Below are 23,613 nucleotides of genomic sequence, written 5' to 3'. Positions count from 1 at the left end.
GCACAATGATCCGAGACCTCCCTCGGTAAGATATATTGTTTGTCCATAGGCCACTTTTGTAGCCACTCATCCGAAACAAGAACTTTGTAAATCCTTCTTTTAGCTTACCCATTTGCCTTATACCACGTAAACTTCTTACCCGCAACAGGCAATTGCATCAAAAAATTCCTTTCAATGAAGTCGTTGAAACCAAAGATCTCACACTTTTGGCTGCCACATTCTATAATAACTCTCCTCTCAAAAGGATTTCTAATCGCATTAAAATTACTAATGAGACAACACGCTCGATCCCGAGTTGTAGCTTTTAAAGAAGAGAGGTTCTCCCATAAAGCCAATTTATCTTTCATATTGCACGTAACATACACATTTACGAACGCACAATCCACATTAGATTTGATATGCTTCCCAAAAACAGCTATGAAACCCTACCCTCCACATGGCTTTCATAACTAAACGCACATAATTAACCTTAGAAATAATGTTGAGTGGCATTATACATGTTGACAAAAGATCAATAATATCAAAATCAGACTTTTGCCTCCATGAGCTCAGACTACACTTCGGGAGGGACTCCGTTCTTCTTCTCCAACTTTCCCTTCGACATCAAAGAATCAGATTTGTGGAGGATTTTCCGCAGATGGGGAAGGGTAAGTGATATTTTCATATCAAGAAGGTTGAACATTAAGAAGCAAATGTTTGGTTTTGTGAGATTTCAGGGAGTACAGAATGTCAGGGAACTAAAGAATCATCTGAACACAATTTGGATTGGAAGCTGGAAACTGAAGGCTAACAGGCCGAAATACAATAGACCAGCAGAAACAAGAAAGGAATGGAATATGAAGTTGAAAGAGAAGGTTTCAGAAATAAAGAGTGAACCAAAAAAAGAATGGAGGGCCAAAGAGAAAGAAACATATGCAAACATTGTTAAGACTGGTAAAAGTATTAGTGAACAAACTCAGAATAGGTCAAGGGTGCAGGCTATTCATTTTAGAGCAGAAGAAACTCCAAGGGATTGGCTAAAAAAGTGCTACATTGGAAGAGTCTCGGATTTAAGCAAAGTATCATGTTTGAATGAATGTTTTATTTTGGAAGGTCTCAGTCATATAAAGGTTAAATTTTTGGGAGGGTTCCATGTGCTATTGATGGGGGAAAACGAAACAAAGATCCTTGAAGCGATAGAAGAAAATAAAGTATGGTTTGAAGAAATGTTTGACACCATCATTCCATGGGAAGAACAATTTGTAGCGGTGGACAAATTGGTGTGGGTGAGATGTAGGGGGCTACCGTTGAAATTATGGAATACTGACTGCTTCAAACACATAGCAGCATTAATGGGAACTCTTGTGGAGGTTGATAACGCAACGCTGGCACTGGAAGAACTTGAGTATGCAAGATTCAAAATTAGAGTAACAGTGGAATGTGAGGCAAAGTTAACCAACTACATGAGAATCAATGAAAATTTGTATCAGATATCGGTGGAGGAAGAATGCTCTGTCCCAGAACACAAACTTTGCCAATGTTAGTGGGATGAAACATCAGAGGGAATCGAAATAGAGGAGGAGTCTTTAGCGTCTCTTGCATCAGGACAATCGGGGAATTGCGATTTCGAAGAACCAACGGTGGAAATGGGTCACGCTCAGTCCATGCCGGCACAGCTTCATCGGAAATCTGAACCAATAGAACAGTTACAAGGTTTCAAGCCTTTTTTGGCAAATTCCGATGGAGCTACTTCGGCACCCATTTGCGGCAATTTCAGGGGAAAGGAAAAACTAGGGTTTGATTTTCCAACGGTCCTAAACAGGGCTGACGTGGCAATGGGGATTGGGCCTTCGAAGATGGCCCAAAGCAACATGGACCAAATTATTCACCGGGCAAAAGAAGGGGGGTGTGGAGATTGTAACCACAATGTGTTTTTTAATAAAAACGACCCAAAGGTAAGCATGGATGAAGAGAAGTTATGGAAGGGATCTAGCGGGAGGGAGATTGACACTGAAATTTCACAATCTTTAGGCGAATCTGAACAAGCTGGGTACCCATGGCACAAAGAGGTCACCGCTCACATTGAGAAGCCTCGTAAGGAGAACTTCATTACGGCATCAACCAATTCCACTGCGGTGTCGAAGGTAAGAAAGAGTATATCATCGTGTTTACCGAAAATGGTAGAGAAAGAGGGAGGACCTTTGTCCCATCAAGCATCGTCTTTGTCGGGTGCTACGAAGGGGGGAGAGGAGGACCCAATTCTTTCAATCCTGAGGGTGGAAGACTCTATTCTTTCGGCACCAGCGGGGGAGAACGGCGAAAAACATCTACAGATAGGTTCTGTTGAGGCGGAAAAAAACGATTTTAGGAGCCAAAATCGGAGTGCTTTGAGATCGGATAGAATAAGAGATGCATACTTACCGTTCATGGGGCAGAGGAAGACAGGATGCGAAGAGCAAAGTAAGAATGGGATTCAACAATTGGCAGAAGGAAAGATTAACCAAACAACGCAAGTCAACGGTCTAAACCCCTTAAAGCAGGTGGATGCTACGGAAAAAAGAGTCTTCTGGGTGGGAGAATCAAGCAAAAACAGCAAGTGGGTAGAACGCAAGCAATTAAGGTCAGTCTTATCTCAAATTAGCAATTCAGTTTCTGACATAGCTATTAATAATTGCAATCGCTTATTTTGGCTAAAACACGGTTCATTAGAAACGATTAGATTATGGGAATTGGGTAAACAAATAGGAGCAACGGGTGGGGTTGAAGGGAACGTTATGTTAAACTTAGAAGTTTTGGAAAAAAGGGATAGGAATCAAAAATTACAAAGAGAAGCAGGGGAAAACATGGGTTATAAATGAAAATTTTATCAATAAACGTAAGAGGGTTCAGGAGCCCTGTGAAGTGGAGGTATATTAAGGATGTCATTAGAAAGGAAAGTGTCAGAATGGTATGTTTGCAAGAAGTAAGAACAGTAAATTTCAGTTTCAACAAATGTTGTCAGTTGTGGGGAGACAGTGAAATTGACTATATCTATAGCGAACCATCTAATGGGGCAGGGGGTATTCTCACGATGTGGCACAAAAAGTTCTTTACTTGTTCAAACCGCATAATTAGTAGTCGGTTCAATATTTTTTTCGGGTTTTTTAAGGAGAATAATATTCCTGTAGTCATAGTAAATGTGTATTCTTCGTGTAATATGCCAGACAAAATACATATGTGGGAAGATTTAAAACAGATTAGAAATAATGAACCTTGCAAAATATGGTGCATGTTGGGGGATTTCAATTCTGTAAGAAGTGAAGGGGAACGCAAAGGGATAAATCGAGTGAGTGGTAACAAGAGAGAAATGCAAGGTTTTAATAATTTTATTGATGAACTGGAAATGGTGGACATACCTTGCATAGGAAGAAAATTTACTTAGTATAGACCTAATGGCAAAGCTAAGAGCAGGCTTGACAGAATTTTAACTACGTTTGAATGGCTGCAACATTGGCCAGGGTGTAAGCAATATGTCTTGGATAGACAAATTTCTAACCATTGTGCATTGCTGCTTAAATCAAATGTGGTTGACTGGGGACCAAAACCATTCAGGTTCCTATATATTTGGCAAGACCATAAGGAGTTTGAAATATTTGTCAAAAGAAAATGGGAGGGAACAAAGAAGTTGTTGGGTACACTGATAAAAGAGAAATTGAAAATGCTAAAGAGCGACTTGAAAGGATGGAACAAAGAAGTCTTTGGGTACACTGATAAGTTAAAACTTGATACTCTAAGGAAAATACAAGAGTTGGATACGAAGGATGACATAGAGGAATTGAATGATGAAAAGATTAGGGAAAGAAGAGAACTCTTAAGCCAATTACAAGATATAAATGTGAGGAATGAATCTTTATTACAACAAAAGTCAAGAGACCTTTGGATCAAGCAGGGGGACACTAACTCGAAATACTTCCATGTGTCAATTAAGTGGAGGAGATTAAGGAACGAGATAAAAAGGTTTACATTGCCATAACTCAGGTAATTGGGTGGAGGAGCCAAATACAGTAAAGGAGATGGTGAAAGAATTCTACAAGAAAAAGATGTCGGCCATTGAGGACATTGGCGTGAGGTTGGATAACGTAGATTTTGAGGAGATAACAGAATCCGACAATAGACTCTTAACTGATCCTTTTGACGAAAAGGAAATTAAGGAAGCAATTTGGAACTGTGATAGTCAGAAAAGCCCTGGTCCAGACGGCGTAACTTTCAGTTTCATTAAAAAGTACTGGGGTCTTTAAAATAAGGAGGTGATGGGAGCTCTTAATTGTTTCCACAGAGAAGGGAAAATTCCGAAGGGTTGTAATTCTTCCTTCCTAACGCTGATCCCAAAGTCTGAAAATCCCCAATCTCTTGAAGAATATAGACCCATATCACTAGTAGGCTGTTTGTATAAAATCCTGACTAAAGTGTTATCTAACAGGGTTAAAAAAGTTATAGAGAAGGTGATAGATGGATCACAATCGGCGTTTTTATCGAATAGAGGATTATTAGACAACGTTCTAGTAGTGAATGAGGTGTTGGATGATTTGAAAAGAAGGAGAAAAAGTGGGGTCATTGTGAAACTTGATTTCGAAAAGGCGTACGACTCGGTGAGTTAGGAGTTCTTGTTTTATATGATGGAAAGACTTGGGTTTTGCAAAAGATGGATACAATGGATTAGAGAATGCCTTGAATCAGCTACAGTCTCGGTTTTGGTAAATGGTAGCCCGTCAAAAGAATTTAAACCCTCTAGAGGCCTTAGACAAGGGGACCCTATGGCACCGTTCTTGTTCTTGATTGTAGCACAAGGTCTGGCGGGATTAGTGAAACAAGCTACGAGAAAAAAATTGTTATCCGGAATAAAAGTGGGGGGAAAGGAGGTGGAAATTAATCTACTCCAATTTGCTGACGACACTCTTTTTGTATGTGAATCGAAAGTACAGAATATTATGTGCATAAAGGCCATTTTAAGATGTTTTGAACTAAGCTCGGGCCTCAAAGTTAATTTCCATAAGAGCAAAATTGGAGCAATTTGAGTAGATAGAAATGAGGTGAAGCTATACTCGGAAATAATGCATTGTAGCCTTATGGATATACCCTTTACATACCTAGGACTAACCATAGGTGGTAATCCATCTAGGTGTTCCTTCTGGGAACCTGTCCTATCAAAGATTAGAAAGAAACTTTCAGTATGGAAGGGGAGGAACTTGTCCTTCGCGGGAAGAGTTTGCCTAATAAAATTTGTCATCAACGCCATACCACTTTTCTTTCTATCATTTTTTAAAGCCCCGGTAGGAGTGTGCAAGGAGATCACAAAACTACAAAGAAAGTTTTTGTGCGGGGTGGGGAGCAGAGGGGAGTAAAATCGCTTGGATTAGTTGGGAGAACATCTGTAAAGTGAAAAAGGAAGGTGGACTAGGAATCAGGAGAATCGATGAGTTCAACAAGGCATTGCTAGCTAAATGGTTATGGAGATTAGAATCACCAGAGACAGGACTTTGGAAGGAAGTTCTAGACTCGAAGTATGATTCGAGGAGGCTAGCAAACTCATCTAGATGGTGGAAGGATATAATAAAAGTTAGAACTTCAGATCAAGGCAATAATTGGTTCAATGCGAACTTAGTCTGGAAAGTGGGATCAGGGGAAAAAATCAAATTTTGGAAAGATGAATGGTTAGATACTGGTCAACTCAAAGAGAGATTTGAAAGATTATATAATAACTCAGAATTGAAGGATAAGACCATAAATAGATGTGGAAGATGGTCTACAGAAGGATGGGTGTGGGAATTTAGATGGAGAAGAGAGTGGTTTGAGTGGGAAAAAAATAATGGTAGAGGATTTTATGACAATAATATCACAGGTGTCATTACACCAAGACACTGAGGACAAAAGGTTTTGGAATGACCCTCCATCATACTCTTTTTCGGTAAAATCAGCTTATAATAAGATAGCAAATCACACAATTGGGAGGGGGTCGGAGGTGTTTGAACATCTTTGGGGTTTAAAGGTTATGCCCTCAACCCTGTTTTACGTGTGGAGGGCTTTGTCGAATAGAATTGCGACTAAACAGAACCTGCAGAGAAGGGGTGTTGTAATGGAGGATACTTTATGCGTTTTATGTGGGAAGGAGGAGGAGACAACTACGCACATTTAATTTTATGCGAGGAATCAATTAAAGTTTGGAATTTGTGCCTCAGCTGGTTGGAGATTAGTTCGGTGAACCACAGTGATTTGATTTGTCATTTCGAACAATTCTCATGCTCATGCTTAAATCAAGAAGGCAACAGTTTATGGAAAAACATGTGGGTTTCAGTCATGTGGTGTATATGGAAGCATAGAAACAGGGTTATTTTTAATCAAGGTAAGGTAGATGCAGAGGAAATCTTTACTCTAGCACAAGTACAATCCTGGGTTTGGATGAAATATAAAGAAAGGAAAGTGAACTTCTCTTATTTTGAATGGATTTTATCACCCCTAACCTATATTAAGATGGTAACAAAATAAGTTCAGCTTGTTGCAATCTGTGTAACTATTTCGTATTCTATTCATAAAGCATGATAGGTTGGATGGTACTAAGAAATGTGTTTGATTTGCATATCTATGGTTATAGAACATTCTGTTTTTATGTCTTTTAAGTGGAGTAGAAGGTAGTTGTTTTGTGATGCAGGTAAACAGGATGAATAGATGTTCAATAATAAGTAGCAGAGAACGGAGAAGCTGGCATAGTTGGAAGGGTGAGGTTCAATATTCTGTTGTGAGGCTGTGATGAATATACTTGGATGTTTTGCAGGGAGGAGAAAAAAGTGTTTCCTAACGAGCAAGAAGATTGTAATGGTAAGAAATTCTTGCAGACAACGAAAGCGAGAGAACTGAACCCAACAAGTAAGTTAAAAGGTGAGTCAGTCATTGATAAACAACTGGGAAGAAGGCACCCATCTGTAACAATTTATCTAAGAAAGGGGGATAGGGTAAGATGAAAGGTAAGTGATGAGAAAGAAGAGATTATAATTAGAATGCGTAACATTTAGCCAAAATGGGACAATGGTGAAAGAGTTATTCTGCTGTGGGATTACATGAAGTATGCTGGTATATAGGAAACAAATTCTGCAGATTTGTTGTTTTCTTAGAGAGGTTTTCGAAGAGGTGGAGTGAAAGATGAACACGAACCTTACATTGTTAGCATTGTTGGCGGTCATGATTGAAAGGTAAAACAATAGAAGACTAAAGGACAACGAAGGGTTTTACAAGATTGATTCTCTAGGACCAATTAAGGAAGTATATGCTGCTGGATTTTAGAGACCAAGTTGGAGACAAGGTGGAGAAGATGAGCACAACTGGAGGTTGCCACTTCATAAGAGATTCTGATCTCAAGGATGAGTGCCATTCCATAATACTGTTTAGATGCTGGTTCTAGTGGAGTGAGTTTTCTTGCTATGGGTATGATTGCACAACAATTCGGAAGGGTTAGGTGCTTAAAGTGCCACGGTGAAGATTTGGAAGGAGATGGAAATGATGTAGTAGTGTGCTGTTTGCCTTTTTAATTACATGACAGCGTTATGCAGGGACAGCTTAGTCCAAATGAAGGGATGCAGGATGCTATCAGTGGTTCTGATGGTAGATATGGCAGATGCTATCCAAGGCCAAATCACAGCAATTGACTTCCAAGGCCAAATCAAGGCTTGTATCAATCCTAGAATGCTATTTGATGTGTGTTGCAGCTAATTATTTGTTGCTGCCAATTTGGTTTTTTGGATGTGTGTTCCAACACATAGTCCATGGGGATGCAAGGTTTGTGATGTGTTGGAGGAATGATAGAATTAATTGTTTCGTTGATGGTGGTGGCTTAGCTCTAATGAAGCCTTGTCTTGTGTCACCTAGGTTATGGTACCTGTTCTTGGTGCAAACTGTTTATGGTCCCTTGTTGAAAGTTTTATTATTTTTTAAGAAGGGAAGAGGTTTTGTTCTAGATATAGATAGGTTTCTTTCTTTCTTCTGTACATGGGTTGGGATACCCCTGAAGTATTCCCTTTTATTTAATTTAATTCTTTGCTGAAAAATAAAATAAAATTATACATGTTGACAAGAAATCAAAATTGTTTAATTTAAAAACAAAACAGTGAGAAAGTTTATGTTAAATAGATAAAAACTAAAATTAATAAAGTTAAACACAATATAGAAGAAAACATAGACTGAAGCCTCTTTCTAATTTAAAGTTCCTTTTGTATACTAATTCTTTTAAAATTATAATGGACCTCTAATAAATGTGACCTCATTATTTTCCTATTGTGAGAAAAAAGTGTTAAACTTGTCCATGCTAAAATGATATCTCATATATTTGAAAGTTCAATCATGGAAGAGAAGAGATTACTCAAAAGCAAAAAGTTTTGTCGGCCATTGATAATGTGTTTCCCTTTATATTGATATATCATATGCAAACATCTTAATTTGTTTAAAATTAATTCCTTTATGAATTAAACATAGTTTATATATTTGTAAAAATTATTTTTATTAATTTTGTAAAATATAATTTTTAATTTATTTATAAAATAATTTTACCTTGTATAGAGAAACGAACCTTTCTTTTATTTTATAAAACATGTACCTTCAAAAGTACAATCTAACACCGAGTAAGCAATTATCCATAGTTTTTCAATTATTTTAGTAAAGATAAGTGGTACTTTTCTTTTCTTTTACTAAAAGTTCTTTTCTTTTTCTTTCCAACAGAAAAGGTTGGTCACATCTAGAACACCGACTTTGAGAAATTCTAAATTGTTCTGTGTTATCTAGACTTACATAGCTGAAATAAACATAATTTATAAATTTTTATTTTATTATAATTATTATAAATAAATATTACTAAAAAAAATATTAAATAAAAATTAATTGTAATAAAACAAAAAATAATTAATTATTACAAAGATATTATTTTATAAACTATAAAAGTTGATATTTAAAATAACTTTTACGATAATTAAATATTTTTAAACTAATATTTAATTAATCACCAAATTTAAAATATAAGTTACTCATAATTAATTAGATAACATTTTAAAAATTGTTTTATAAATTTTAAAAATTAAAATAATTATTTATATTAAAACTATATTTTATTAATAATATCTAATTTAATAAATATAATAATTAACTATTTTTTTATAAATTAATTATTTTTTGTAATTTTTTTGTAATGTTTAAATAATAATAATAATGATAATAATAGTAGTAGTATTTCCAGAAAAAAAAAATCAGTTACAATCAATTAAGTCTTATGATCTTTTTGTTTTCACACAAAAAAAAATAATAAAATAAAAACTAATTTGTAAAAACAAAAATAATGAGTTGTAATAGTAATTAAATTAAAGATTATTTTAAAAATTAAAAAAAAAAATTTAATTTTTTAAATTAGTTTTTATTATTATTAAATTGTTTCTAAATTGGTATCTAATTACCAATCAAGTTTTTGCTACCAAATTTAGAAACTAAATAATTAGTAGTTAAAACTTTAGTTGTTAACTAGATACTAATTTAAAAATTATTTAAAAATAATATAAAATAATTTAAAAATTAATTTATTTTTAATTTTTAAAATATCTTTATTTTATTATAACTAATTATTTTGATCACTTTTTATTTAGTAATTTTATTGTAGTATCACTTGGCCAATTATTTAGGTTTGATATTGCTTTCCGATGCTCTAACAGATAAGGTATTTGAACTTACCACAGTATCACACTCTCACTCTCTTGCAGACTAGTCTTTCCACATTTGAAGCATCCTATGAGGCTTATTCTTCAGAAACTTGTGCTTGCTTTCATGCACCTCTGGTTGTGGTTGAGTTCTTCTATTCATGTTGATGCAGCAGATGACAGTTTAAACCCCGGTGATACACTCAACTCCACTTCACCACTATATTCTAAGAGTCGCAAATATCTTCTGGAATTTATTACTATTGCAGGTCGAGTTGATTTTTTTCCTTACTTAGCAATACTAAATGAACATGCTATAGTTTGGGACGCTAATAAAGAACAATCTGTCGTCGCGAGCGATCCAGTTCTATCCTTAAACCTATCTGGCGTGCTCAAAATAGAATATGCATCTGTCAAAAAATCAATTATTCTGTATTCTCCACCTCAACCTATCAACAACACTGTGGCCACTTTGTTGGACACAGGCAACTTTGTTCTTCATCACCTTCACTCCAATGGGACAACAACTCTCTTGTGGCAGAGTTTCGATTATCCCACTGACACTTTGATCCCCACCATGAAGTTAGGTGTTAATCACAAAACAGGCCATCGTTGGTTACTTTTTTCGCAGTTGATCTATGCGAGAGCGACTCGAGGTGGCTTTAGTCTTGAATGGGAACCGAGGGGACAAGAACTGATGATAAGGAGGCGAGGAAAAGTTTGTTGGAAAAGTGGGAAACTGAGGAACAATAGATTTGAGAACATTCCGGAAGATGCACAAGGCGTGTTGAAGTACAGCATAGTCTCCAATGAGGATGAAGACACCTTCTCTTTCACATCTACAAATGAAAGCCATACAAGTCAGTGGTTCCTGTCTGGTACTGGGCAGTTACTTTACAATAGCAACGGTGGATTCGTTGCAAGGGCTGATCTGTGTTTTGGATACAACAACACAGAAGGAGGGTGCCAAAGATGGCAGGATATACCTAAATGCAGGATTCCTGATGAAGTGTTTACCAAAAAGAGTCTTCGCTCTAATTATGAAAACGTAACTTATGACGATAATAAGAATATTAGTTACAGCGATTGTGAGGGTGCTTGCTGGAGCAATTGTTATTGCAATGGATTCAAAGAATACTATAATGATGGAAGTGGATGTATATTCTATCATTGGATTTCATCAAAAGATTATATAGTTGACGGCACTGTTTCGGGTGAAGACATTTACGTACTGGAGAACAAAGGGAACATAGTCCCTCATCATCACGGTATGTCTAATGCCAACTTCATTTCATTTTTTATAGACAAAAAAGAAGTTTCATTTCTAATGCTTCCAATCATACCCTAAATTGCGTACTGCAAAGTCTAAAGATTCCAATCATACCTAAATTGAATACACCCTTTATCAAGAGTGAATAATTTCTTTTTTTAGCAGTCTTTGATCTCCAAGTTGAAAAGGGAAGAACTCATTGGCTGCAACGCTTAACAATGGCATTGCAAATAATTATAAAGCCATAAAATTAATAATTGGTACTTGAAGATTTTGAGTTGTTGTAAGCAGGTACAAAGAGGTGGATATGGATAAGTACAGTAATAGCAGCTACTTTACTCATAATATGCGCATCCATTCTATGCCTGGCAATAAAGAAACGAAAACATGTGCTTCAAGGTAGTAACCTATTTCAAACTCATTGTTAAACAAAATCTTTTGATCACTTTTCTATATTTTAATATTTCTTATTTTCATCAGAGAAGAAAAGGAAAGAAATGACTCTAATCGAAGATTTTGGAAATGATTTGAACAAGGGACACGGTTTAAAAGTATTCGATTATACCATGGTTGTGGAAGCCACAAATGGGTTTTCATCAGAGAATAAGTTAGGACAAGGAGGCTTTGGACCAGTTTATAAGGTGATCGAAACTGCTCATGTTATGTGCTGCTAACTTTATTTCGTTGGACTCATGGTCTTTTTGTTCTCATTTCTTTAGGGAACTTTGCCAACAGGAGAGGAGGTTGCTATAAAAAGACTTGCAAAAAGTTCTACACAAGGAATTGTAGAGTTTAAAAACGAACTAACATTTATATGTGAACTTCAGCACATGAATCTTGTTCAACTACTTGGTTGTTGCATTCATGAAGAAGAGAAGATTCTAATTTACGAGTATATGCCCAACAAAAGCTTGGATTTCTATCTTTTCGGTGAGGAATGTGTTGAACATTATCTAATTATGTTTTCTGATTATGTGTTGTTTAACATGTCAAACAGATAAAACTTGTTTTCATTATTATGCAACTATTCAAACACATATTTAGGTCAACATTGATCTTTCTCAACTCTCATTGTTGTTTGTTGATGATAGATTTACTATAATTACTCAATTTTCCTAGTAGTTAGAACATCATGAAGAAAAGTCATTTATTTCTTTTTACATACATTCTAACGCACATCACTTTATGACCATGTGGAAGATTGTACAAGAAGCAAATTACTAGATTGGAATAAGCGGTTCAACATAATACAAGGAATTGCTCAAGGATTATTGTATCTTCACAAGTACTCAAGACTCAAAATCATTCATAGAGACTTGAAAGCTAGTAATATACTTCTCGATGAAAATATGAATCCAAAAATTTCAGATTTTGGAATGGCTAGAATGTTCACCCAACAAGACTCAGTATCAAATACGAACAGGGTTGTTGGGACATAGTAAGCTTGTTAAACTTGGTTATATTTATCTTATATATCAATCTATAAATAAAATTTATTTTCTGATGTAATATTTCTTGCAGTGGTTACATGTCTCCAGAATATGCTATGGAAGGAGTTTTTTCTACAAAGTCTGATGTATATAGTTTCGGGGTCTTGTTACTTGAAATTGTTAGTGGACGAAAAAACACTAGTTTTTATGACGAGGATCGCCCAATAAATCTAATTGGACATGTATGTAAAATTAGCTTTGATGAGTTTGTTTTTTGGTATAATATTCTTTTTGTCTAATTTGAACAAAACACTTATAGGTATGGGAACTATGGATAGATGACAAGTGTTTTCAATCAGTGGATCCATCATTAAATGAGTCACTTGATTATGATGAAGTGCAAAGGTGTATTCATGTTGGTCTCCTATGTGTTGAACAATATGCAAATGATCGACCAACAATGTCTGACGTTATATCAATGTTGACAAACAAGAGTGCAATAGTGTCTTTACCTAAAAAACCAGCATTTTATATTCAAAGAGAGATGTTTAATGAGAAGTTATTTTCTTCAGAGTTGTGTACTAGTTCTACAGTAGAAATTACTACTTCGTTGGAAATAGAACAAATCTGAGTGAGCTATGTACTAATTAAAAAAGAAACTAGATATTTACTTATTCATTGCAAGTTAAGAAATGTTTGTTATATTTTTAAGATAGTAAACATTTGCTTTTATTTTTAATTTGTTCCTCAAATCATTTAAATGGGTGAAGATTGATTCAATAAAATCTTATTTAAAGGTTACTAGACTGTCTTTTCATGTTAGACCTTCCAGAGCTTCATATACAGTTTCTACCATATTTGGTAGATGGTCTTAGTAGACCATTTGGTTTATTAGCGCCTACTAAGACTTGAACAATATGGTGAAACCATCTAATTGACAAACATTGTTCATGTGTTTTTTTTTTACTCTATACATGTTTTATGTGAGTCACTTATAGTATTGCTATATAATGAGGAGATCATGGTTCAAAATATATCAACACAAGACGGAGTGATCACAAGAAACAAGGAAAGTTAAAGAAATGGAAAAGAATACGGACCATCCGAGAGGATTTTAGAGAAGTTCTTATAAGAAGCAAGGTTAAGGTGTTAAATTAAGAACTTCATCAAGTCAATAAGACTTTAGGACTCTTATAAAATGTAAAAAATATAGAAGAATCCAAAGAGAAAAAAATCTACAACTTGTGTGGTCTTGTTTGTTATCTTCTTCATAGTTTTGGTGTTTGTTTCTTAGAATAAGTCTAACTTAGGGTAGAATAAGAAAATCCTAAGGAAATCATGTGTTAAGAAGTCTCACACTCTCCTTAGAGGCTTAATTTTCATGACTCTTAGGCTATAAAAGAGCACCTTTGCTCATGTAAAATCACACATTTGATAATAGAATACACTTTATCTTTAAAGCCTATGAGTGAGTTTGAGCATGAAAAAAAAGTTGTTTGGTTGAGTTTTCAGTGGTGCAGAAAGGAAAAACGAGTGCGGCTATTTTACATTTATAAGGGCGGCTATATAGTCGCACTTGATCAACATGCACTCTTAAATCGAAGATTTACAAGTGCGGCTATTTAGCCGCATTCGTAAATGCAATTTATAAATGTACCTATGGTAAATAGTCGCATTCTTCTTTTTTAAAAATAAAAATAAATTAAAACCCTAAACCTTAAGGCAACAACAACAACAACAACGACGGAGCAAATACAGCATAACAAAAACCCAAACAACAGACAATGAAGCAGTGGTGACCTTCACCGCACGGTTCCACATTAGGGATTTCAAAATTTGTCTACAACATAATATCATTAAATTAAAACTAATCAATGAATGTTAAAAAGCATTATATGATAACGATAATAATGTAGAGCTTGCCTGAGCATCCTCCCAAAGCATGTTTCGATCGACTTCTAACACATCATCCCATGAATTAATCAAAATGGAGAGCCTCTCACGAGAAATAACTCCAAGATAGAGATTAAACGTCTCAACATTAGGAGCAGAAGCCACTCCAGTGTTGGCATAAATGTCAACACGTGTATTCTCACCAGCAGCACATCTCAATGAGAGACATTTCAATCTAGTAGGTCTTTTACTGCCTCGTCCAAATTAGGGTCTGATTGGCGTTTGATCGTCATCCATATCTGCGTCAAAAGAAGATCATATAAAACAAATACATAAAATTCTAAATGTGTATTATCAAAAATATTTCTAGATTTATTACCATAGTAGGATGACTGTTCATGTGTAAATTCCTTCATTATGGTCTTACGGGTTGCATGTACATCATCAACTACATTGTCATCTTTATTAATTATCATTGGTGTGAATGAACGGGGGTCACCATTTTCAATATCATCTATGACCTTCCCTTGTTTTTTCCCGTGTAAAACGACATACCGATGTTTTGACGTAGGATCTTTGACGTAAAAAACTTGAGATGCTTGTTGAACCATTATAAATGGCTCATCTCGATACCCTATCTTTCAAAAGTCCATTGGTGTGAATTTAGATTCATCAATTTTAACCCCACTTTTATTTTCAACCCATTTACACTTGAAAACTAGAACAAAAAACTTAGTATAGTCAACCTCCCATATCTCTTCTGTAAAACCATAGTTTGTCATTGATCCAAGTACAAGATTTGTATCTTTCGAAGTGGAAAACTGCATTGAGTCGACTTCAAGATTAACACCAGAATTTTTAATTGTACTATTTTCATCCATAGATTTCGTGTAAAATATACAATTGTTCTCTTCGTACGCTGTACAAGAAATGACATCAAACTTCAATTCAGCAGCCAACCAGGTCAAGGTCTTCAATGTCGTTGAATCCTTTAACACCTCGTCTTTAAACCAAGGCATGAATGTTCTATTATGTTCCATCAATACCCATTTCTCTGCTTCTCTTGGGTTATTTGCCTTCACAATGACTTTATGAGCTTTTATGTAAGGTATAACTTCATCTGTGTTATTTAATATATACAAATGTGCTTGCAAGACTTCTGATTGAGATTTGCTTACAATATTCACACCACGTAAACATTTACTTGTAGAACGCCTGTGGTGCCATGAAGTAGTTGGAAGACCTATTGGATTTGCTTTTGACATGTACTCTGAACAAAATTTAATACGTACTTTCTTCAGCTATGTACCTTTCAATCATTGAAGCTTCTGAACGATAATGATTTTTCATATAACCTTTCAAAGTTTTCATATACCGCTCAACAGGATACATCCATCTTAAGTACACTGGTCCACACAATCTAACCTCTCTTACGATTAGGTAGGGTGTTTCCCTCTGGAAGCATATCCTTCAACAATTAAAGCAATTCTGTGAAGCTTTTATCAGTCCATCCATTTATTGTCTTCAAATTCATCAATCTTAACACCGCCGACAACCGTGTGAAGTTGGTTGATCCAGGATACAATGGAGTCTCTGCATCGATTGACATACTTCCATATCCATGCGCTTTTGCAAAAGACTCAGCTCCCACATCACAAATCATATCGATCATCTTCTACATCATCATGTACTGCATCATCCATGGTGGACCCCACATATTCTTCAGTTACGGAATAACATGGTAAATTTAATAATTCACCATACCATGTCCAAGTTGTATAAGATCGAAGAAACCCACCAGATAGAAGGTGCCCCCTGACTATCTTAACATCCAATATCCTTCCATTCAAAGAGTTAATGCATGCACACCTGATCTTTGCTCCATCATGACCATTATTATTCGCGTTATGTTGCGCAAATTGTATAAATTCTTTTACTCATCTTTCGTACTTATCACTTATGCGAACAAAATTAATCCAATTTTGATCCATTATATTCTGTAATAGTCATTCAGGTGTTTTCTAATTAGTGTTCTATGTCACATTTGCTGAGGATCGAACACCCCCATACTCAATATAGCACATATCAATAATATAAATATATCTATCATCTAATAATTTAATAATTCTATTCTAACCTAAAAACAAAAATAATATAAATTTAAAAAATACAAACTATAATAAATAAACAAATTAATAACATTAAAAAATATAAAACACCACCAACCTTGTGCGTGAAGGCAATGATGGTGGTGAAGAGCGGCGCGAGACCTGCAGCAGCGACGGAGCAAGGCCCAGTAAAAATTCAAACAGTGCCAATGAAACAGTGGTGACTAGCAATGGCAGAAAACAAACAAATAAGAGAAATGGAAAAAATACAAAAACCAATGGTGAAGAAGAAGTAGAGAGCTCCAAACGACTCATCGATGACATGAAGAAAATGCATGCAATGTGGATATAAGAAGATAGGAAGCACCTAGTAGAAGAATAGAAGAGAAACCAAGTGCCAGAGAAATGAAAGTATGAAAACATATGTGGTGCGTTTCTGAGTAAGGGTAAAAAATGTTTTAAGAATGCAAGTATTAGATAAAGCCGCATTCATAAACAAAGCGCTTTGTTTTAAGAATGCGACTTTACCTAATAGTCGCATTCTTAAATGAAGTTAATTTAAAAAATAGCACCGTATTTTAAATGATAGCATCTGACAGTAAAAACGCATTAAATAAATGGTCATTATTTTTATATTTTGCACTAGTGTGTTGACAATAAATCAAAATTGTTTAATTTAAAAACAAAACCTTGGAAAAAATTATAGTTAAATAGATAAAAGCTAAAATTAGTAAACTTAAACACAATATAGAAAATAACATAGATTCAAGCCTCTTGTAAGTTGCTTTTATATACTAATTCTTTTAAAATTATAATGGACCTCTAATAAATATGAACTATAATTTTCCAATTGTGAAAAAAAGGTGTTAAACTTATCCATACTAAAATGATATCCATATCTTTGAAAGTTCAATAATGGAAGAGAAGAGATTACTCAAAACCAAAAGGAAATGAAAGATATAGGTCCCACAACACGAAGTTTTGTTGGCCATTGTTAATGTCTTTCACTTTATATTGATATCATGTGTAAACATTTTAAAAGTTAATTCGTTTATGAATTAAACATATTTAAATATTTGTAAAAATTATTTTTATTAATTTTGTAAATATAATTTTTAATTTATTTATAGTAATCTTACCTTGTATAAAGAAATGATGGTTTTTTAAATTTTATAAGTGTTTATAAAATATGTACCTTAAATACAATCTAACTCCGAGTATTCATTCAACTTATCCATACTTTTTTCAATTTTTTTAGTAAAGATAAGTGATACTTTTCTTTTCTTTTACTGAAAGATCCTTTCTTTTTCTTTCCAACAGAAAAGGGTTGGTCATATCTAGAACACGAGTTTCAGAAATTCTAAACTGGTATTGAAATTGTAATTTATATACTTGTTAATTATAACCTTTTCATGTTTTCCTTGTCTTAATTTTTAGATATGTATTTTAATATATCTATATACACACATAGATAATAACAATATTATGTGTATTCAAATTGTACATTTAAAATGATTTTAACAAGGCTTATGCATGTTTAAAGTTATGCACTTAAGTTAAATTCCTCTAACATTTTTATTACTTTTAGTCTTGATATTATGCTTTAGTGTTTTCTTTAATTTCCTTTGTTTAAGGCTGAAAACAAAAAATAATAAAAAATATTTTAAATTAAAATAATTATATTATTTTTGGTGTCTTACTCAACTAAATAATATATTTATTTTTATTCACTAATAATATTTTTGTAATTATTTATTATGACCAGTGACATTTTATTTTTTTGCTGATAAATAAGCATTACTTGACAGAATGTTATTTAAATAATAATAATAATAGTAATTGCAAAACAAATAAATCACTTTACAATGATTAAATCTTATGATTCTTTTTGTTATCACTTCGCCAATTCTTTAGAAATTATTATGATCGACTTACAATGTTATATAATAACAATAATTATTTTATGGAAAAAAAATATTGTATAGTTATTTTTATACAATGAATATGACAACCTCACTTCAGATTTTAGTTTTTATGAAGTTTGCTTTCTGATATGCTTTAACAGGTAATTTTTTACAACCAAAATAATTAAGATAAGTCACTTGTTCACTAACATTTCAACAACAAAAATTGCATTTAAAAAGTACATGCACATTATTTCAACTTACCACAGTATCACACTCTCACCCTCTTGCAAATGAGGCTTATCCTTCAGAAACTTGTGCTTGCTTTCATGCACCTGTGGTTGTGGTGGAGTTCTTCTATTCATGTTGATGCAGCAGATGACAGTTTAAACCCCGGTGATACATTCAACTCCTCTTCACAACTATATTCTAAGAGTCGCAATTATTTTCTGGATTTTTATTCGCTTTTAAGTGGAGGTGAATTTTTTACTTACTTAGCAATACAAAATGCACATGACAATACTATAGTTTGGGACGCAAATAAAGAACAATCTGTCCACCAGAACGATGCAGTTCTATCCTTAAACTTCTCTGGCGTGCTGAAAATAGAATATCCATCTGTGAATAAACCAATTATTCTGTATTCTCCACCTCAACCTATCAACAACACTGTGGCCACTTTGTTGGACACAGGCAACTTTGTTCTTCAACACCTTCACTCCAATGGGACAACCACTCTCTTGTGGCAGAGTTTTGATTATCCCACCAACACTTTGATCCCCACCATGAAGTTAGGCGTTAATCACAAAACAGGCCATCGTTGGTTACTTTTTTCGTACTTGACCGAAGGGCGTGCGACTCCAGGTGGCTTTAGTCTTGAATGGGAACCAAAGGGACAAGAACTGATGATAAGGAGGCGAGGAAAAGTTTGTTGGAAAAGTGGGAAACTGAGGAACAATAGATTTGAGCACATTCCAGAAGATGCACAAGGCGTGTTGAACTACAGCATAGTGTCTAATGGGAATGAAGACAGCTTCTCTTTCACATCTACAAATGAAAACATTACATATTTCTGGTCCTTATCGGATACTGGACGGTTATATTACGATGACAAAGAGGGATATGTTGCAAGGGCTGATCTGTGTTATGGATACAACAACACAGATGGAGGGTGCCAAAGATGGCAGGATATACCTAAATGCAGGATTCCTGGTGATGTCTTTACCAAAAAGAGTCTTTACCCTAATTATGAAAATGTAACCTATGAAGAAAATGAGAATATTAGTCACAGTGATTGTGAGGCTGCTTGCTGGAGCAATTGTAATTGCAGTGGATTCAAAGAACTCTATACAGATGGAAGTGGATGTAGATTCTATCAATGGAATTCATCAAAAGATTATATAGTTGACGGCACTGTTTCGGGTGAAGACTTTTACGTACTTGAGAACAAAAGGAACATAATCCCTCATCATCACGGTAGGTCTGATGCTAACTTCATTTCATTTTTTATAGACTAAAAAGAAGTTTCATTTCGAATGGTTCTTTATCAAGAGTGAATAATTCTTGAGCATTTCTTTGTTTGTACAACTTTGGTGTGGATCTTAGGGAACTGCACCAAAAAAAAATTCTTTTTTTAGCAGTCTTTGATCTACAAATTGAAAAGGAAAGAACTCATTGGCTGCAACGCTTAACAATGACATTGAAAAAAAATTATAAAGCCATAAAATGAATAATTGGTACTTGAAGATTTTGAGTTGTTGTATGCAGGTACAAAAGGGTGGATATGGATAAGTACAGTAATAGCTACTACTTTACTCATAATTTGCGCGTTGATTCTATGCCTGGCAATAAAGAAACGAAAACATGTGCTTCAAGGTAGTTACATTCTTCTAACTCATTGTTACATAAAACATTTGATCACTATATTTTAATATTTTTCATTGTCATCTGAACAGAGAAGAAAAGGAAAGAAATGACTCTAATGGAAGATTTTGGAAATGATTTGAATAAGAAACACGGTTTAAAAGTATTGGATTATTCATTGGTTGTGGCAGCTACAAATGAGTTTTCATCAGAGAATAAGTTAGGACAGGGAGGCTTTGGACCAGTTTATAAGGTGATCCAAAATCCTCATTTTATTTTATGGGTTGGTAACTATTTTTTGGAGAACTCATCATGACCTTTTTGTTCTCATTTTGTTAGGGAACTTTACCAACAGGAGAGGAGGTTGCTATAAAAAGACTTGCAAGAAGTTCTGCACAAGGAATCGTTGAGTTCAAAAATGAACTAACACTGATATGTGAACTTCAGCACATGAATCTTGTTCAACTACTTGGTTGTTGCATTCATGAAGAAGAGAAGATTCTAATTTATGAGTATATGCCCAACAAAAGCTTGGATTTCTATCTTTTCGGTGAGGAATATATTGATCATTATATAATTATGTGTTGTTTACAATGTTTTTTTTTTATCAGCAAAGAATGAAATTAAATTAAGAGAGATACAAAAGGGGTATCCAACCCTTTTACATAAACCAAACCACATTAAGAATCTCCAAGTATAAAGAGATGAACAAACACCCTAGAAGCAATAGATAGATAATGTTTGCTGCATAAGCTAAACATCCTATTCCAGCTAGCACTATGCTCAAATTGGAATGCTATAAGCACTGAAAACTGCAGCTACAAAACCATAAAAAATACACCAAAATATTGGTTATCTTCACCACCTCATTGACATTCCTTCTACCCAACTTGCAGTGGCACGATTGTAGCACTTGTCACAGATCACTTCAATGCAACATCTTCCATTCGCTCCTTTTTGGACTTTGGCTTCCCCCTGTTTGCTCCTTTTAAGCTCACTTTTATCAAAAACCAACTTCCTACTTGCCAGGGTCCATCTCGCACTTAGATTGGTTGGAGTTTACAACTTCGACTTACATCCCCCAACATGTCTGAATCCCCACCACAACCTCTACTGCTACCATCCACATGTGAGACCACTAGTTGATCAAAAAACACAATTAGGGATTTTCACAACAACCAAAACACCACATAAAAAATACAGTTTTTGTTTCCTGCATAAAGAACCCTAAACCAGCATACACCCTGCCTCTATTGGTCTGTTATAAGACACATCAAAACAGAATCCTCCATCATGTCCTTAACATTCCTTTTGACTCTCTTGCATACAAGCACATATGTCCTTTCCATCTTGCACCAGCTGCAGACCGTGACAAACCCACCAACACCTCCAACCAACTATAAATCCAGTATAGGTCGTAGTCTTAAAACTCTTGGCACCTGGGAGTCCTAATTATAACTTCTAATGCAAAGCATTGGATTAAGAATCCAATAGATAATTTTTCTTTTCATTATCATGCACAACTATCAAAACATGTATATTTTTTTTACATTTTTTACATTTGCATAATATATATTCTAACGCAAGTCACTATTATATGAACATGGAGAAGATGGTACAAGAAGCAAATTACTAGATTGGAATAAGCGTTTCAGCATAATACAAGGAATTGCTCAAGGATTATTGTATCTTCACAAGTACTCAAGACTCAAAGTCATTCATAGAGACTTGAAAGCTAGTAACATACTTCTTGATGAAAATATGAATCCAAAAATTTCAGATTTTGGAATGGCTAGAATGTTTACTCAACAAGACTCGATATCAAATACGAACAAAGTTGTTGGGACATAGTAAGCTTGCTAAACTATGTTACATTTATTTTATATCAATGTATAAATAACATTTTTTTTCTCATGTAACATTTTTTTTTGCAGTGGTTATATGTCTCCAGAATATGCTATGGAAGGAGTTTTTTCTACAAAGTCTGATGTGTATAGCTTTGGAGTATTGTTGCTTGAAATAGTTACAGGAAGAAAAAACACTAGTTTTTATGATGATGATCACCCTTTGAATCTAGTTGGACATGTATGTAAATTTGGTAAGTTTGTTTCTTGGCTTGATACTATTATTGTGTCTAATTTGAGTAAATACTTACAGGTATGGGAGTTATGGAAAGATGACAAATATTTTGAATTAGTGGATCCATCACTAAATGAGGTATTTGATCATGAGGAAGTGCAAAGGTGTATTCATATTGGCCTCTTATGTGTTGAACATTATGCAAATGATCGACCCACAATGAGTAACATTATATTAATGTTAACAAGCAAGAGTGAAATAGTGTCCTTACCTCAAATACCAGCATTCTATGTTCAAAGGTATATGTATCCTGAGAATTTATCTTCCTTAGAATCTTGTACTGGTTCTACACTAGAAATCACTGCTTCTACAGTAGAAACGATTACTTCTACTGAATATGTATGTACTGATTTAAAAAAAAATTGACTTATGATTATCAGTTAAGAAATGTTTGTTACATTTTAGAGATAGCATAAGTTCGTTTTATTTTTAGTCCATGCCCCCAACTACCTACTAAAATCATCCTAGGGTAAGCTAGTTCTTTTTGATGAAAGAACAAAGTTACACAAAACAAAGTTAGACATATAATTTTTATTTTATGCATTTGTCTTGAGGTAGTTCTCCTTTTTAATGGTTTTAAATTAAAAAGTTAATATAATTAAAATTATATAAAATTTATATATATAAGCTTCTTATAAAGTAAAAAACAAATCAATAATAATTATCAAATACTCTGTTATGTAAACAATGAATACTTTCTTTGTATCTAACAATGAGTACACTATTGAAAAAGTTAAAACAGGAAAACAATTCATCTTCAAAAATTGAGACTTCAATTTTATTGGGTCATAACCCAAACCAAAGGGGTAGCGCATTACCAGAAAGCTATAAATAATTGAATCTTTCTTAAACCAATGGCCGACAAAACTTTTATTTGTCTCAGTTTCTTTGACTCATCAATAATTTTTTCTTCAAATGTTTTAGAAACTAAATCAGTAACTCAACTGTTCAAGATAACTGAAAAAATGAGTGAATTTGTTGTTGTATATATGAGTGGATCGAATCACCATATCACTACTTAAATGGGTAAAGTTGTCTATATTTAATTTATAAAAACTTTTGTAATATATATATAATGTGTCATATTATTATTGGCTGTAACTTGGTTCAACTGAGAAGATCTGTAGCTCTAAAGAATTGGTTTTATCATAACGTGTTAGCGTTATTTTTGCAAAGAATTTATCCAGTTTTAAATATATATGTTAGAATTAGAGGCCTTAAACAATAGGGAGGTGAATTGTTTATAAAAAAAATTTGCAAACTTTGAAGGTATAATGAAAGTCAATGAGAAATCAAAGCAGAGAAACTAGTTCAGCAAATTAA

General features: G+C 34.1%; 3 protein-coding genes across 4 annotated transcripts; all 3 read left to right on the top strand.

The window, feature by feature from the left end:
* Nucleotides 1-542: 542 nt before the first annotated feature.
* On the top strand, nucleotides 543-1,523 carry LOC137809220 (uncharacterized). Its single transcript, XM_068610355.1, has one exon. The coding sequence runs from the start codon at nucleotides 543-545 to the stop codon at nucleotides 1,521-1,523; it is 981 nt and encodes a 326-aa protein (XP_068466456.1).
* Nucleotides 1,492-13,103, top strand: LOC137820518 (G-type lectin S-receptor-like serine/threonine-protein kinase At1g67520). Its single transcript, XM_068624652.1, has 8 exons — nucleotides 1,492-2,599; nucleotides 9,747-10,951; nucleotides 11,245-11,352; nucleotides 11,434-11,594; nucleotides 11,673-11,883; nucleotides 12,154-12,391; nucleotides 12,475-12,625; nucleotides 12,703-13,103. The coding sequence occupies exons 1-8, from the start codon at nucleotides 1,626-1,628 to the stop codon at nucleotides 13,012-13,014; spliced, it is 3,360 nt and encodes a 1,119-aa protein (XP_068480753.1). The 5' UTR covers nucleotides 1,492-1,625; the 3' UTR covers nucleotides 13,015-13,103.
* A 5,407-nt stretch (nucleotides 13,104-18,510) lies between these two features.
* LOC137825415 (G-type lectin S-receptor-like serine/threonine-protein kinase At1g67520) lies at nucleotides 18,511-22,678 on the top strand. 2 transcript variants are annotated; one of them, XM_068631091.1, is made up of 7 exons: nucleotides 18,511-19,764; nucleotides 20,056-20,163; nucleotides 20,244-20,404; nucleotides 20,491-20,701; nucleotides 21,764-22,001; nucleotides 22,086-22,236; nucleotides 22,309-22,678. In XM_068631091.1, the coding sequence occupies exons 1-7, from the start codon at nucleotides 18,582-18,584 to the stop codon at nucleotides 22,654-22,656; spliced, it is 2,400 nt and encodes a 799-aa protein (XP_068487192.1). In that variant the 5' UTR covers nucleotides 18,511-18,581; the 3' UTR covers nucleotides 22,657-22,678. The 2 variants fall into 2 exon arrangements, with proteins under 2 accessions (XP_068487192.1, XP_068487188.1); XM_068631087.1 differs by having other exon boundaries at nucleotides 21,761-22,001.
* Nucleotides 22,679-23,613: the final 935 nt, after the last annotated feature.

This window comes from Phaseolus vulgaris, chromosome 11, assembly GCF_000499845.2.
Source record: "Phaseolus vulgaris cultivar G19833 chromosome 11, P. vulgaris v2.0, whole genome shotgun sequence".
Classification (NCBI taxonomy): domain Eukaryota; kingdom Viridiplantae; phylum Streptophyta; class Magnoliopsida; order Fabales; family Fabaceae; genus Phaseolus; species Phaseolus vulgaris.
This window is presented reverse-complemented; position numbering and strand designations above follow the sequence as displayed.

Bases quoted from the DNA above. Each gene is read 5' to 3' on its own strand.
- LOC137820518 (XM_068624652.1), top strand. From the start codon at position 1,626: ATGGGTCACGCTCAGTCCATGCCGGCACAGCTTCATCGGAAATCTGAA. The intron at 10,952-11,244 runs GTATGTCTAATG...TGTTGTAAGCAG, and splicing joins CATAGTCCCTCATCATCACG to GTACAAAGAGGTGGATATGG. The intron at 12,626-12,702 runs GTATGTAAAATT...AAACACTTATAG, and splicing joins CAATAAATCTAATTGGACAT to GTATGGGAACTATGGATAGA.
- LOC137809220 (XM_068610355.1), top strand. From the start codon at position 543: ATGAGCTCAGACTACACTTCGGGAGGGACTCCGTTCTTCTTCTCCAAC.
- LOC137825415 (XM_068631087.1), top strand. From the start codon at position 18,582: ATGAGGCTTATCCTTCAGAAACTTGTGCTTGCTTTCATGCACCTGTGG. The intron at 19,765-20,055 runs GTAGGTCTGATG...TGTTGTATGCAG, and splicing joins CATAATCCCTCATCATCACG to GTACAAAAGGGTGGATATGG. The intron at 20,405-20,490 runs GTGATCCAAAAT...TCATTTTGTTAG, and splicing joins GCTTTGGACCAGTTTATAAG to GGAACTTTACCAACAGGAGA.